The sequence below is a fragment of the Chenopodium quinoa genome, unplaced genomic scaffold (assembly GCF_001683475.1).
Source record: "Chenopodium quinoa cultivar QQ74 unplaced genomic scaffold, ASM168347v1, whole genome shotgun sequence".
Classification (NCBI taxonomy): domain Eukaryota; kingdom Viridiplantae; phylum Streptophyta; class Magnoliopsida; order Caryophyllales; family Amaranthaceae; genus Chenopodium; species Chenopodium quinoa.
The window spans coordinates 8,224,144-8,236,987 of record NW_018743955.1 but is presented as its reverse complement, the minus strand read 5'-3'; the positions used below and the strand labels follow the sequence as shown (position 1 = coordinate 8,236,987).

At 33.9% G+C, this 12,844-nt stretch overlaps 2 protein-coding genes across 3 annotated transcripts; both read right to left on the bottom strand.

Moving 5' to 3' along the window:
* Positions 1-232: 232 nt before the first annotated feature.
* Positions 233-3,566, bottom strand: LOC110689436 (phosphoenolpyruvate carboxylase kinase 1-like). Its single transcript, XM_021866227.1, has 2 exons — positions 1,867-3,566; positions 233-578 (listed from the first exon to the last, which is right to left on the bottom strand). The coding sequence occupies exons 1-2, from the start codon at positions 2,672-2,674 to the stop codon at positions 523-525; spliced, it is 864 nt and encodes a 287-aa protein (XP_021721919.1). The 5' UTR covers positions 2,675-3,566; the 3' UTR covers positions 233-522.
* Positions 3,567-7,434: 3,868 nt separating this feature from the next.
* LOC110689435 (cryptochrome-1-like) lies at positions 7,435-12,114 on the bottom strand. 2 transcript variants are annotated; one of them, XM_021866226.1, is made up of 5 exons: positions 11,990-12,114; positions 11,115-11,429; positions 10,154-10,375; positions 9,184-9,890; positions 7,435-8,540 (listed from the first exon to the last, which is right to left on the bottom strand). In XM_021866226.1, exons 2-5 carry the CDS (start codon positions 11,425-11,427, stop codon positions 7,836-7,838), a joined length of 1,947 nt encoding a protein of 648 aa, XP_021721918.1. In that variant the 5' UTR covers positions 11,428-11,429; positions 11,990-12,114; the 3' UTR covers positions 7,435-7,835. The 2 variants fall into 2 exon arrangements, with proteins under 2 accessions (XP_021721918.1, XP_021721917.1); XM_021866225.1 differs by having other exon boundaries at positions 11,115-12,098.
* Between the last annotated feature and the right edge of the window lie 730 nt (positions 12,115-12,844).

Genomic DNA, 12,844 nt, shown 5'->3' with positions numbered 1-12,844 from the left:
CGCGCGCTAGGAAAGACCTACTACCTCCGTTTCATATTATTTGCAACGATTTGACATAAAGTAGAGATGAAAAATATCTAATCGTTGCAAATAATATGAAACTGGGGTAGTATTTTCTTTACAAACTATGTATCGTACGACGGTACAATTACATATTTGTAAGATAGAGACATGTACATATTTGTAAGATAGAGACATAAAAAGAATGAGACAACAACAAGATTCACAAGTATAGAAAGCAGAAGATATTCCAATTAGTAGTTTTTGTACAATATATTCCAAATTAGAGTTGCCTACACCATATCGCTGCTCATATACTCCTAAAAAACAAACCCAAGCAAAAGCCACTATGTTGAAGGAAAACCGGGCTTTTTATAGCTTGAAAACTACTACCAAACACTTTTACTTGATTTACATTACTTCCTCGCAAAGCTAAAAACAGAATACTACTTAACATTGTTACCATCTTATATATATATTATATACTCTTATGTTGTCTTCTTGTATTAATTTTATGTAGATTCATGTCATTGTCGTTGTCGTAGGTTGCCCTCCATTTGCATTGAACCAAGGGTGTCCTGCATATCATTCAAACATATTCATATTAGTTCATTTTTACCAAATTTATACTAAGAATGCACTTTTTTATGCAATGAGGACCTACTTGACATGCATACTATATTCATGACCTACTCTTGGGACTAATAAACTCATATTATGTACGGATGCGTAAAAAAATTCCACGTTCTTGGTCGACATGTCAAAATTCTACACCCATGTCAAAGTATCGATGATCTAATACAGGTATTTAAGTCGAATAAAAGATTACAACAATTTAGATTATATAAGTTTTGACGCATAAGATTGTGTATGTACGTACATGGTACGTACACTAGATCTTTGTCGTTTGTTTATTGATGAGACTGATTGATTAATTAAACTATTACAAAGCAGCATTATGGATATGGTTGATTACAAATTAAAAAAATCATAATAAGCAATAATCTTCTCTATAATATAATTGAAATAGAACAATTAACGGTATCTAAAGAGGACTCTAGATATAACTTTAGCTTTCATATAACAATATTATTATGCATATAAAGTAGTTTAGGGCTCTAGAAAACATTAGTACTAATGCATGTACTATCAGTCAAATAAAAGAATATTCAATAATTTTATAATATCACCCTCAATAATTCCCACACCATTTTATTTTATTTTGTAATTTTCCTTTTTGTTGAGTCAAACAAAAATAACACTCATCAAGAAACACATAAACAGGGGAATAAAACAGAGGATTATTATTTTTCAAATTGCACTTATTTTTCTAATTTTAACCCTATTTAATTTTACACCACCATCTAAAAATAAAGGGAAAAAAATAATTTTACACTTTGATCCACCAAATAAAAAAAAATTAAAAAAAATCATAACATAAACCACCAAAAAAGGGTAATATATCTCAAATTTGATCCAAAAATTATACCCAAACTAATCTATTGCATGCAATCCGGGATTTAAAATCACCCAATATCTCCTAATTTCCTAAATATTTCAAAACTGTACAATAATCTACATAACTAATTTCACAATTCATGTAAATTCAAACTCTTCATTTAATCCCACATACATGTAAAATTTCACAAAAATAGCGCGTAATCAAACTCTTGAACATGTATTCATATCCAATAACTGAACTCCATACGACTTTAACGACAAAAAAACTTCAAAAAATAAAAATTAAACGTATGCTAGAAAACAGAGTAACTAAAATTAATCAAAATTAGGTCAAAAAATATACCATGCAATTAAATAAAATTAAAACTACCAAAAAAAAAAAAAAAAATTAGAGAGAGAACTTACGAAGAGCTTCTTGAGCAGAGAATCTTCTGGAAACATCTCTACAAATCATCTTCCTCAAAAGATCTTTAACAGAAGGTGAGAAATTCCCAAAAACCCTCGAAGGAAACCTCAAATTACCCCTCAAAACTTTTTCAAAAACCTCTTCTACTCTCTCTCCATAAAACGGCGGAATTCCAGCAAGAATTACATACAAAACGACACCAGCACTCCACACATCCACCTTCTCATCATACCCATTTCCTTCTAGAATCTCCGGTGCCACGTAATACGGCGTTCCGACCACCTCACTCATCCTCCCACCGTCGTTGACAAACCCAGATGACCCGAAATCGCAGAGTTTGACCCGTTTTGTAACCGGGTCGAATAAGATGTTGTCGGGCTTAATGTCGCGGTGAACGACGCCGTTTTGGTGGCAATGTAGGATGGCGTGGAGGAGAGAGAAAGCGATGGAGCGAGATTCGGGTTCGGGGATTCGGTGGTGGAGTGAAACGACGTCGTAAAGGGAGGGGAAAGGGAAGAAGTCGAGGATGAGGTGGAGGTGAGAGGGGGTGTCGTAAGTGGAGTGAAGACGAGTGATGTACGAGGAGGAAGATGGTGGTGGTGATGACGTGGAGGAGAGAGAAAGAAGGAGGAGAGCTTTGGGTTCGTTGATGAGGGATTGAGAATCGATGGTGTCGCCGGAAACAGAGGATTTGTTGATGGATTTAACGGCGAAGAATTCTCCGGTTAATCGGGATTTGCACTTTGAAACGACGCCGAATCGACCGCTGCCGATTTCTTCGATGATTTCGTAGTCTCTGCTCAACATTGTTTGTTAATGGAGGAGAGAGAGAGAAAATGAGAGTATTGGTTGAGACTTGAGAGTATGAGTGAGAGGGAGTGAGTGAGTGTTTAAGTTGAGAAAGGAATATTCTGGGGGATTAAATAAGGGAAAGTAATCAATTATTATGTGAGTTCGGATTTATGATTAGACGGATATAAGTTTTTTTTTTTTTTTTATGTCTAAAGAGCAATAAAATCGATTAGAGCAATTCCTTATTCTCTAAGATGAATATAAGTTACCAGTATTCCAATTATCACATGGAGTACAAGTTGAATAAAATTTCAAGCTAAGTAGCTCGAGTGAGAGTTTAAGTTAAAGAAGGAAATATTTGTAAGGGATTAAATAAATAAATTATTATGTGAGTTCGGATTTAGAATAAGACGGATATAAATTAGGAGTACTTCAAATTTTACGTGGAGTATAAGTTGGAAATTTTATACACTCCATGTGAAATAAATTCTTCCAATGAAAAAAAAAACGGAAAAAAAAAATTAAAAACCCAATAAAATAAGAGAAATCAGGTGAGGGGTGTGATCCAACGGTGGATAAGGGTATTGTAACTGTAATTTTGGAGTATGTACAAATTTTTTCGGTTTTATTTAAAAAAAAAAAAAATAAAAAAAAAAGGGTGGTAGTTGTGGTCTAGTGAGACTAGGAGTCTAGGACTCCGTAATTCCGTATACTATACCAATAGAATATAGGAGAATCCGTACTTTTAGTAATCATCTATTAGTAGTCATTAGTCAATACAAAATTGACCCATCCTAATTTACTGTTTGACTTGTATTCAACTATTCATAGTAACTTAAAGTGATCAAATTTGCTTAAAATTAAGTAATAAACCTACTATTTCCTATTAAAAAAAAAAAAAGCAATAAACCTATTATACAACATTGCAGTATACATAGAAGTCAATACATCAGGTAATATAATGTTCCTTTAATTATATTTAAAAAAAAAATATCTTTAGATGAATTTAAATATTGTATAGATTGTGTCAAAAAAATATATATAGAATATTGATACACTCAAATGCATATATTTAAATTAAGTGTATTTATTAGATTTTTATTGAGCTAAAATTATACTAAAAGTATTCCCTCTTAAGCCCCTGTTCAATTTACCTTAAAAAAAAATTATATTAAGTAAAAATAATTTCAGTTTAGTAAAATCACTAAAAATATGTTCAGTTCATTAAATTTCAGTTATCTTAAAGAAGAATTATAATAGAATATCAGTAAAATAATTTAAGTTCAGTAAAAATAATTTAAGTTAAGCAAATATAATTTTGTTTCAGTAAAAATAAGTTCAGTACAGTAAAAGTAAGGTGAAGTGAACATGGCCTAACATTGCATTTTTAAGAAAGTGTATCATATTATATGATACATTGATGCTATTGATTTTCTTTTTTTTTTTTTGGTTGTGTGTTCACATTGATGCTATTGATGAATTTAATGGATAATCTTCTAGGTAGAGCATGTAATTTGTGTAGTTGCAATTCCGGTGATCATATTTGTGCTAGCTTATAATAGTTGCCGAATCTAAGCCTATTATAAAGTAAGACCTAATATATAGCGTTCCTTAAATTTAGATGATTAACCTAGGAAACTATTTTAAAATAAACTCATAGTAATTTAAAATTCAGATTCTCATCATACACTTCTCAAATTCCTTGCTTTTCTATTATTTTTGGGAAGATTCTTATAGAAATGTCAAAAGTAACACTAGATTATTGGTAAAGCACCACAGAATTCGGAGTAGAATCTTTTCCTAATAAACACACAATTAATATACTGTTTATTTAAATTGCAAAATGTTTAGATTAGATGTAAACCTCTCTTTTGTGCATGGATTCTTTTGATGTGGAACCTACTTATAAAGATGCATAGTTTATCCTTAGGTATATACTCATAATCATTCCTTTAGCATAATGATCTTATATAATTCATGGTTAAAAATAATTAATTTCCTCATACAAATATCACTATACTCATGAAACTCCATCCTTCCAACCATTCGGATAAGGATGACTTTCATGATTAAAAAAAAATTAAATGTCTTTTTTCAGCTTACAACATGAGATCGTCTCACACTAGAATTCTCCAATATATAAAATTTAAATGATACTTCCTATGAAAAACTACTAATGCAATTAGTGGCTCTTTTTATATGACAAAAATGGAGTACTACTTATTAAACTATATGATCCAAATGAGGTTATGAGAGAAAGGGGCCAATATAAGATTTGGGTTTGTCCCCTAAGAATCAGAAATATCAACTTCCACTGACTTTTCGAGAAAGTCAAGAGACCAATTTAGCCAAATTAATATCGCATTATGGTAGGCTCTTAACACTATTCTTCAACTTAGGCATCTATAGCTAAATAGTACGGAGTACAAGTGTGAGAAATAGCTCAAGTGATTAGAGTTTCTCTCCCGATTTCAAGAGATCATGTGATCGATTCTCACCCCTGCCCTTGTGGCTCTATAAACATAAAAAAAGTAAAGAATATGAGAGTATCATGCTAAAAGTACAATACGGCTGTGTTCTTTTCACCTAGATATATACTCCGTATTTACTTATATTAATTTATCTAAATCGTCAATGTTGATACCAATGATGCATCGTTGTTACACAATATGTATAGTTTCACTCCAACATTCCTAATGTCCATTCCAAATATTGATGCATATAAGCCTCAAGCAGCACTGCTGATGGAAACTTCAGAAAATGTCACCACTGAAAACGTTAAGAGGTGACACAGAGTGGCAAAAGGAGGACCTTGTAGACCACCGCGTGGGGTTATTTGGGACTGCATGAAGTTGTCACGGGAAGAAGCAACACGTAAACGACCGGACGTCGACAGAAATTATCTCCAAACGTCTCATTCACTAGAAATCATATGTGGTCCGTACATAAATTTTTTGCTACTTGTGCAATTGCAGACCAGAGTTTGAAGCAGCAAATATAGAAATAAACATGATTATTTCCTATTATGATAAGACAAGAACTGAAGGTTCCTAATTCAGAATGAGCCTGAAATTGATTAACAGTTCAACATCAACCACATTCTCTAAACCGAAGTTTCCATACTTGGTTGCATTGACTATCAGACTGTTTTTTTCGGTATCAGAGTTCAATACACAATTTGTTTTTGAGAAAGATGCACCAGAGTTTCGCGGAAACTGTCTTCTGCCTTCTGCATACATACCTAATAGATGATGATATGAGAAGAATTATCTATGTTGTAGGTAAATGTTTATGTTATACTATGACTACGAACATAATATGCAGAATGTTTGTCTAAATCAATGAGACAAAATGTTCGGTAATCTACCCAATCCCACCTGCATTACAATAGTTAATCAATCTGTACTGTTAGGAGAATATTGCCTTCAGACATAAGTTCTAACATTGAGCCACACACTTATAAAGTGCATTTACTTTATAATACTCGTTTAAGTTTATATGGATTCTGCACTTAAACTAGCTAAATTAAGTAATCCTACAAACAACTGTTAAGTAGTTCAACATGATAAAATGTTTCAACTGTTAAACATGGAAAACGACACGATTTCAAAGAGGTTTTATGAAGACTAATTACTGATTGGAGCTCTCAGTAGATCACACTCATTTGTCTAGAGATATTTAGACAAAGAGACAAATCCAATAGGAAAGCATTTAACAAAAGAAGATAAATGCTATTCATTGATGAAATCCATTAGTGTCCAAGACAAATGGTTTACGTACGTATATGTAGCTCTTGGAGTACGGCAAAGGACCAACTGATGTCTTAACTGCCTAATTACCGGCCATTAAAAAGTTTTCCGGTTGTACTTTCTAGTACCACATATAAACACTATATACTCCCTTCGTCTGTAATTAACTGTCACATATAGTCATATAGACCACCAACCAAAGCCGTAAACCATGGTTCTGCAGTACATGCTCACAGAGAGTATATGACCACACTGAACTAATATTATCAGAAACTTAATGGGAATTGGCGCCGATTAAAGGAAACTGCAAGCAAGGTTTCTAAATTTTTCAAAAATATTTCATTCCTCTATAATACTGAATTATAATCAAACCTGCCTGAATGAATGTCAAACATCAAAGGACCAGTATTTTCCAAAACTTAACTCATAAAAGTACAAAACTTAACTTGCCCCTCACTATATTACAAAGAAGCAATTTGATAACTTGGGTGATTTTTGATGTTGCAAGTCATTCACATCAAAATCGATTCTAATCATACTAAGGTGATGAGTCATACAGTTCGTTTTCATGTAGTCCATTTAGGTTTGGTATCTATTGTTGTCTTGCAAACTCAGATAACAAATCAAATTTAGTCACATTAAATTAACAAGCTGGATCTATGTCGTATTTCATATTTGGATCAAGTCAGGTGGTTCCATTCAAAATATGAGATGCCGGTTTTACCAAGTCTCAGGGATCTGTACACCTCTTACGGTCTTACTACTCTTCCGAGGCATAGTTCTTACCAATCACACTAAAGTTTTAGCAGTTTCATTACCTGCTGCACCCATCTTAGCCACTCTGAACTCGTGAAATAATTCCTATATGAGAATTGTGTGTGAAGGGGGTCTTAAAAACACCCAAGAACCTTGTATCAAAGACTTCTAAACCTTGTAACAAAGGTAGTGCCATAGTACTGTACCGCGTAATTCACATAAAGAACCTGAGCCCTTGTTCAAATTTCATGAAGGAGCATCAAACCTACGGAAACAAATCAAACTTTATACATTTAACTAGCAATAAGAAGTTAAATTAGAAGTCAAGAAAACAACATAATTTGTATTCCTTATAAACATGTCATGATGCTAATTGACATAAGTCGAATGGAACAGCAAGTTGGACATATCTAAATAATCTTACATCAGAATGTGCAAACCATAACACATCAAGTATATAAAGGAAACAGCATTACTGACCACCTTCACTTGAACTCTGTTTTTTTGCTTTTTGTATGGCTACTTCATCATCCGAACAAGGCTTGTATTGTAAACTATAAAACCGCGCAGCTGTTCCTGCAGCTGCTAAGATTGTCTAAGTGCTCTCTATTCTTCTTAAGAAAGGGATTATTCTGAGAGAAACTACAGTATAAACCTTCCCAACTTGAACTCTACTCTTCATCTACATGTTCTTTCCAGGGTGGCTTCACATCAGAAGATTCGCAATCTAACAATTCCTTTCCTTTTGATGATACAGAACAACCATGTGGGACACAGAAGGAAAAACTGCTGGTCGTCTGTTTCTTAGCTGATGAAGATTCAGCTGTAGAGCACATGTCTTCTTCCTGGACACTTAGTGCTTCAGTATTTTCATAGCAAGCATTCATATTAGGTTCAGGTGCTCGATCTTCTACAGTAATTCTCGGTCTCTTCCCATTTGGCAAGAGATTATTAGTCATATTTTGCATAGAGGGAACCCGTTGATCACGAGATGACCCACTAATACAACTTGGTTTTCCATTCAAGACAACCTCTGGTATAGATGATTTCCTGAAAATTTCAGAGTTATCAAACCTTGTATCTCCTGTGTTTCCACCCTTCTCGAAGCTGTCGACTACAACTTCATTTGTGCCATTTGTTTCTTCAGCTCCTGCCTTTCCTTGCATCAAACATATGGCCTCGGTCAGATTTTCTCTGGCTGTGTCTATCTCAATGACTGGTTTTGGATAATTGAATCCCAACTCCACTCCTGCAGCTTTTAGAACTGTAGCAGGTGCATCCCATGGATGATGAATCCACTCTGCTGGCATTCTTGCTAGTTCTGGTAGCCATTGCCGAATATATTCCCCTTCCGGATCATATTTAGAACCTTGAAGCTGGCACAACATTAAGGGTAGCAAGATTAAAAAAAATTTAAAAAATATATAATTATTATTAGCCTAAAATGTACTCTGTATATCTATAGGGCAGCAAAGAACTATGTGTTTGCTAGTATGGATTTTGAAAGCATCTTGTTAGAGATTTGTTAGGCATTTAAAATACTCACATAAGTTTCAGGTACTAGTAAAATAAATTCAGATCAATAAGGTTGATAGTACCCAAGTTCAATTCAGAACTAGAATTGCAGTCACATGTAAATAAGGGCCGGCAAGTTTAGATAAGTTCAGGATTTCAGGAAAGAGCCATTTAACTTCATTAAGAAGTAATAAGTTCAGATTAAGGGTTTTTTTTTTTTTTTTTTTTTTTTTTTGGTGCGTGTGTGGGTGTGGTGGTGGTGGTGGGGGGGGGGACAAAGCCTAATCTCACTGCATAGCTTAGCTCAACGTCAATAACTGATTAGAAACATAAACATGCCCATGAGAGCATAGACAGAGAAAGAGAAATAAGCAACATCATCTATTTACATGTAAACAACAAAGGATGCATCTTTTTATCATATTAACTGAACACTAGAATCCTGATAGCAAGCGGCACTGTTATTTAACAGAGGGGGTTAACTGAAGCAGCTAATGTACGTACCTCTGGGTCATCCAGACGGTGTAGATCGTGACCATCTGGTAAGCTCCCAGAGATATACTGCCAACCTAGTATATCACATTCTAAATCAGCATCCAGAAGTGTATCCCAAAAGTATTTCATTCCCCACCTCCAAGGAAGCAGCAGAAATTTCACACAGAAACTTGCCACTATTACTCTCATCCTGTTGTGAGTCCACCCAGTTGCCCAAAGCTCTCTCATTCCCGCATCAACCAGTGGATATCCAGTTCGACCTTGTCTCCAAGCCTTGAAAAGCGTCTGATCTGAATTCCAAGGGAAATACTTCAGGTTGCTCAGCAAGGATCTTTCATGGGTGAACGGGAAGTTAAAACAAAGGTATCGAGAATATTCTCTGAATCCAATAGCCCTTAGATACATATTTGCACTTTCCAAACCACAACTGTTCCCTTCATTTGCCCACACCATCAGCTTCATTTGCACACTATGGAAAACTTTTCTTACACTCAACTCCCCAAAATGCAGATAAGGGGACAACAGTGATGTTGAATTCCCTCCAACCTTTACCCTGCATTTTGAGTATTCAAGCAGATGCTGCTCAACAAACTCCGTGAGTGCCTTATTAGCATTGGTCCAACCTGGAGACCAAGCTCTTTTTAACAAGTCATTGCTCGATTTTTCTGAATCATTCTCAAGACCCAAATCCCTAATTGAAAACTTCTTGAATGATCCTGTCAGATAATAATCACTGATTAATAAAAAAAAATTCCTTACTATAAATTGTACTCCTTCCATTCTTTTATTATTGAATTATAAGGTTATGAAGGTAGTAATAATATGCATTAAAAACTGACAAGTAATATCACACTGGTGACATAAATTGACAGATAACAATGCATGATTTAATCTTATGACAGATGTTATTATGTAAAAACGGTTACTTATGAAGTCAGATTGATATGGAATGAATGGAGTACATGATGAAATTATGAACCTGTTGCTGGCACAAGACGCCATGGAGTAGGAAATGAAGCGGGATCCATATGCATGTTCAGGCACTTGTCCCAGAAAGGAGCGAATGTCGTAAAAGCATGTCCTTTTTCATCATACACTTCCCATGGCTCGTACAACAAATCTCTATTATAGCTATGCACAGAAATGTTTAGTTCTCCAAGTTTCTGCTTGATGTTATGATCACGAACAAGTGAAACAGGATCTGCAAGAAAATGCAATTTAATTTCAAGAATACAATATAAGCCACGGCTACAAAGGACGGAGTGTTGTTAATAGCGCTGTCAATTTAGAATGAAAGAGCTTCCATCCAAATCAATGATATAAAAATATTACCATTGACACTATTTTCCTCCAAGAAGTCTATAACTATATTTAAAACAGGCACAATGTAATCATCTCCAATTATCAATAATAATACAGCAGAGGATAAATAACTGAGCAGAATCCTGCATCTCTTCCTTCTTTCCCTACCATAACATCACTGATCTTTCTGCATCTCTATCTAAAAGAGAGAAGATCGATAAAGAACATCAAGCAATACTTGCTGTTCGTGCACAAGAAAGATTTCAATGGCCTAAACTTAGCTATGCACAGTTAAGATCGCCAAATAGCCAAATCCTTGTTAATAAAAAGATTCTTAATCTACACTATTATAACCTTTTCTATCAGTTATAAGTAAAATCAGAGCCTGAACACCATGAAGCCTCTAAGCCTCACTTTCTGTTCCATAATGTTTCTCATAGTGGCAGGGTAGTCTGAACTATAGTTCCTATGATTGCTATCTACTCAAAACATAGTTCTTGTTAGTATTACAACAAAATCCTGTACTAAAGACAACTTAATCCTATAAACCAAATGCTCATAACAGTATAAAAAACATATGAATTACAAAAAACTTGCAAATAAGCATAATCAAACATGAATTAGTAATTGAAACTCACCATAAAGGCGATTAAACACCACTTTATTCGCGCCAGTGGCATTGATGCATTCCAACATGGCATCAAGGGTACTCTCCGCCTTAATCAACACGAGTTCAACACCAAGTGACCTCAATGACTGATCCAAATGGATCAAGGATTCCTTTAACCACCACCTCGAAACTCGGCCAGGGTAGAATTGCCCTTCTTCCTTTGGACACCATATGTACACAGGCAATACACTACCATCCCTGGCTGCTGCAGCCAAGGCAGGATTGTCTTCAATCCTTAAATCCCTTCTAAACCAAACTATAGTCTTAGAGCTGCTCCCCATATCTAATACAACGTACTAACTAGTTCAGACAATGCTTTATATATAATTTCCTACAATCATCATCACTATTATTAAATTATTCCAGCAAATCTCCAATTATATACCCCAATCAATTGAATATTAGCTCAAACAACTCCATATGTGTCCAATCTAGAACAATTATATAAGATGAATAATACAAGCTAGCATAATAATAAACAAGCTAAGAACTATTCATCTTTGACTTAAATTATGCACAATAATAATATATAATTGCTTCCATAATCAAATTAAAGCTTGATCAGGTAAGACCATAACTTACTCGCAATAGTACTTATCAATAATAGACTATCACTAACTAAATTTCTAGATTCTACCACAAACCCTTGATTAAAATCAATTAAAGTTCCCAACTTTAACAAACCCAACAAAAATCATGAATCAAACATCAACCCAAAAAACCCATCAACTTAGTTAACTATTCAATCAATTTACACAAACCCACTATTCTTAATCAAAAGTCTCTCAAAACCCATGAAATTCAGACATAAAAGAACCAATTAGAATCTAATGAAATGCAAACCTTTTCAATAGGAGAGAGAATAGAGATAGAGAGCAGCTAAAAGAAGAAACTGGAGATCTGAGTACAAGATCTTTGTGGAGTAAGTAATGACAAAAGTAATACCCAATTAAGAAAAATTGACAATTTTTTGTTATTTTATTAAAATTATTAATAATAATATTAATACAATAATGATGGGTAGCATGGGTGGTCCGTATATTCATGCATGTGAATCAATATTTTTACTATTGATCTATTTTAATAATAATTAAATATCTTATCCAATCCAACTTTTTGTTTTTTTTTTTTTTTTTTTGTTTTGTTCTTTATTTATTTGTCCATGATTTTATATCATGAATGTTCATCCATCAAGATTTGGATGTGCTCGTAGCATCAAAGATCTTTCCAGAATCCTTGCACTTTGTACGGATCTATATAACGAATTTTAAGGGTAAATTCAATCGCTATGACTTCAGAAAGTGACTTAATATGGGACATTGGCCCTTATGGCACTTATTCTAAATTCTCAATACTTCATCCTTATTCGTAATTCCTGTCAAAAAAAATATCCTTATTCGTAATTGGAGATATTAATGGCACATATACGTAGTCGATAGTTAGAGAAGAAAAGAATGATAAGATATTCAAAATGAGATATTTAATGATGAATGCATTATTATATTATAAAAGTAATAAAACCAATTGATGATAGAAGAGTCATAGTGTAATTTACCAATCCTTCACCAAAAAAAAATAGTGTAATTTACCAATTTTTTATAGTATGTCTCTATGCACTAGTTTAAGGGCTTGTTTAGCTCCAATCATTTCAATTCAGTTTCCAATTTTATTCTCTCGTAAACAATTTATTTTAGTTCA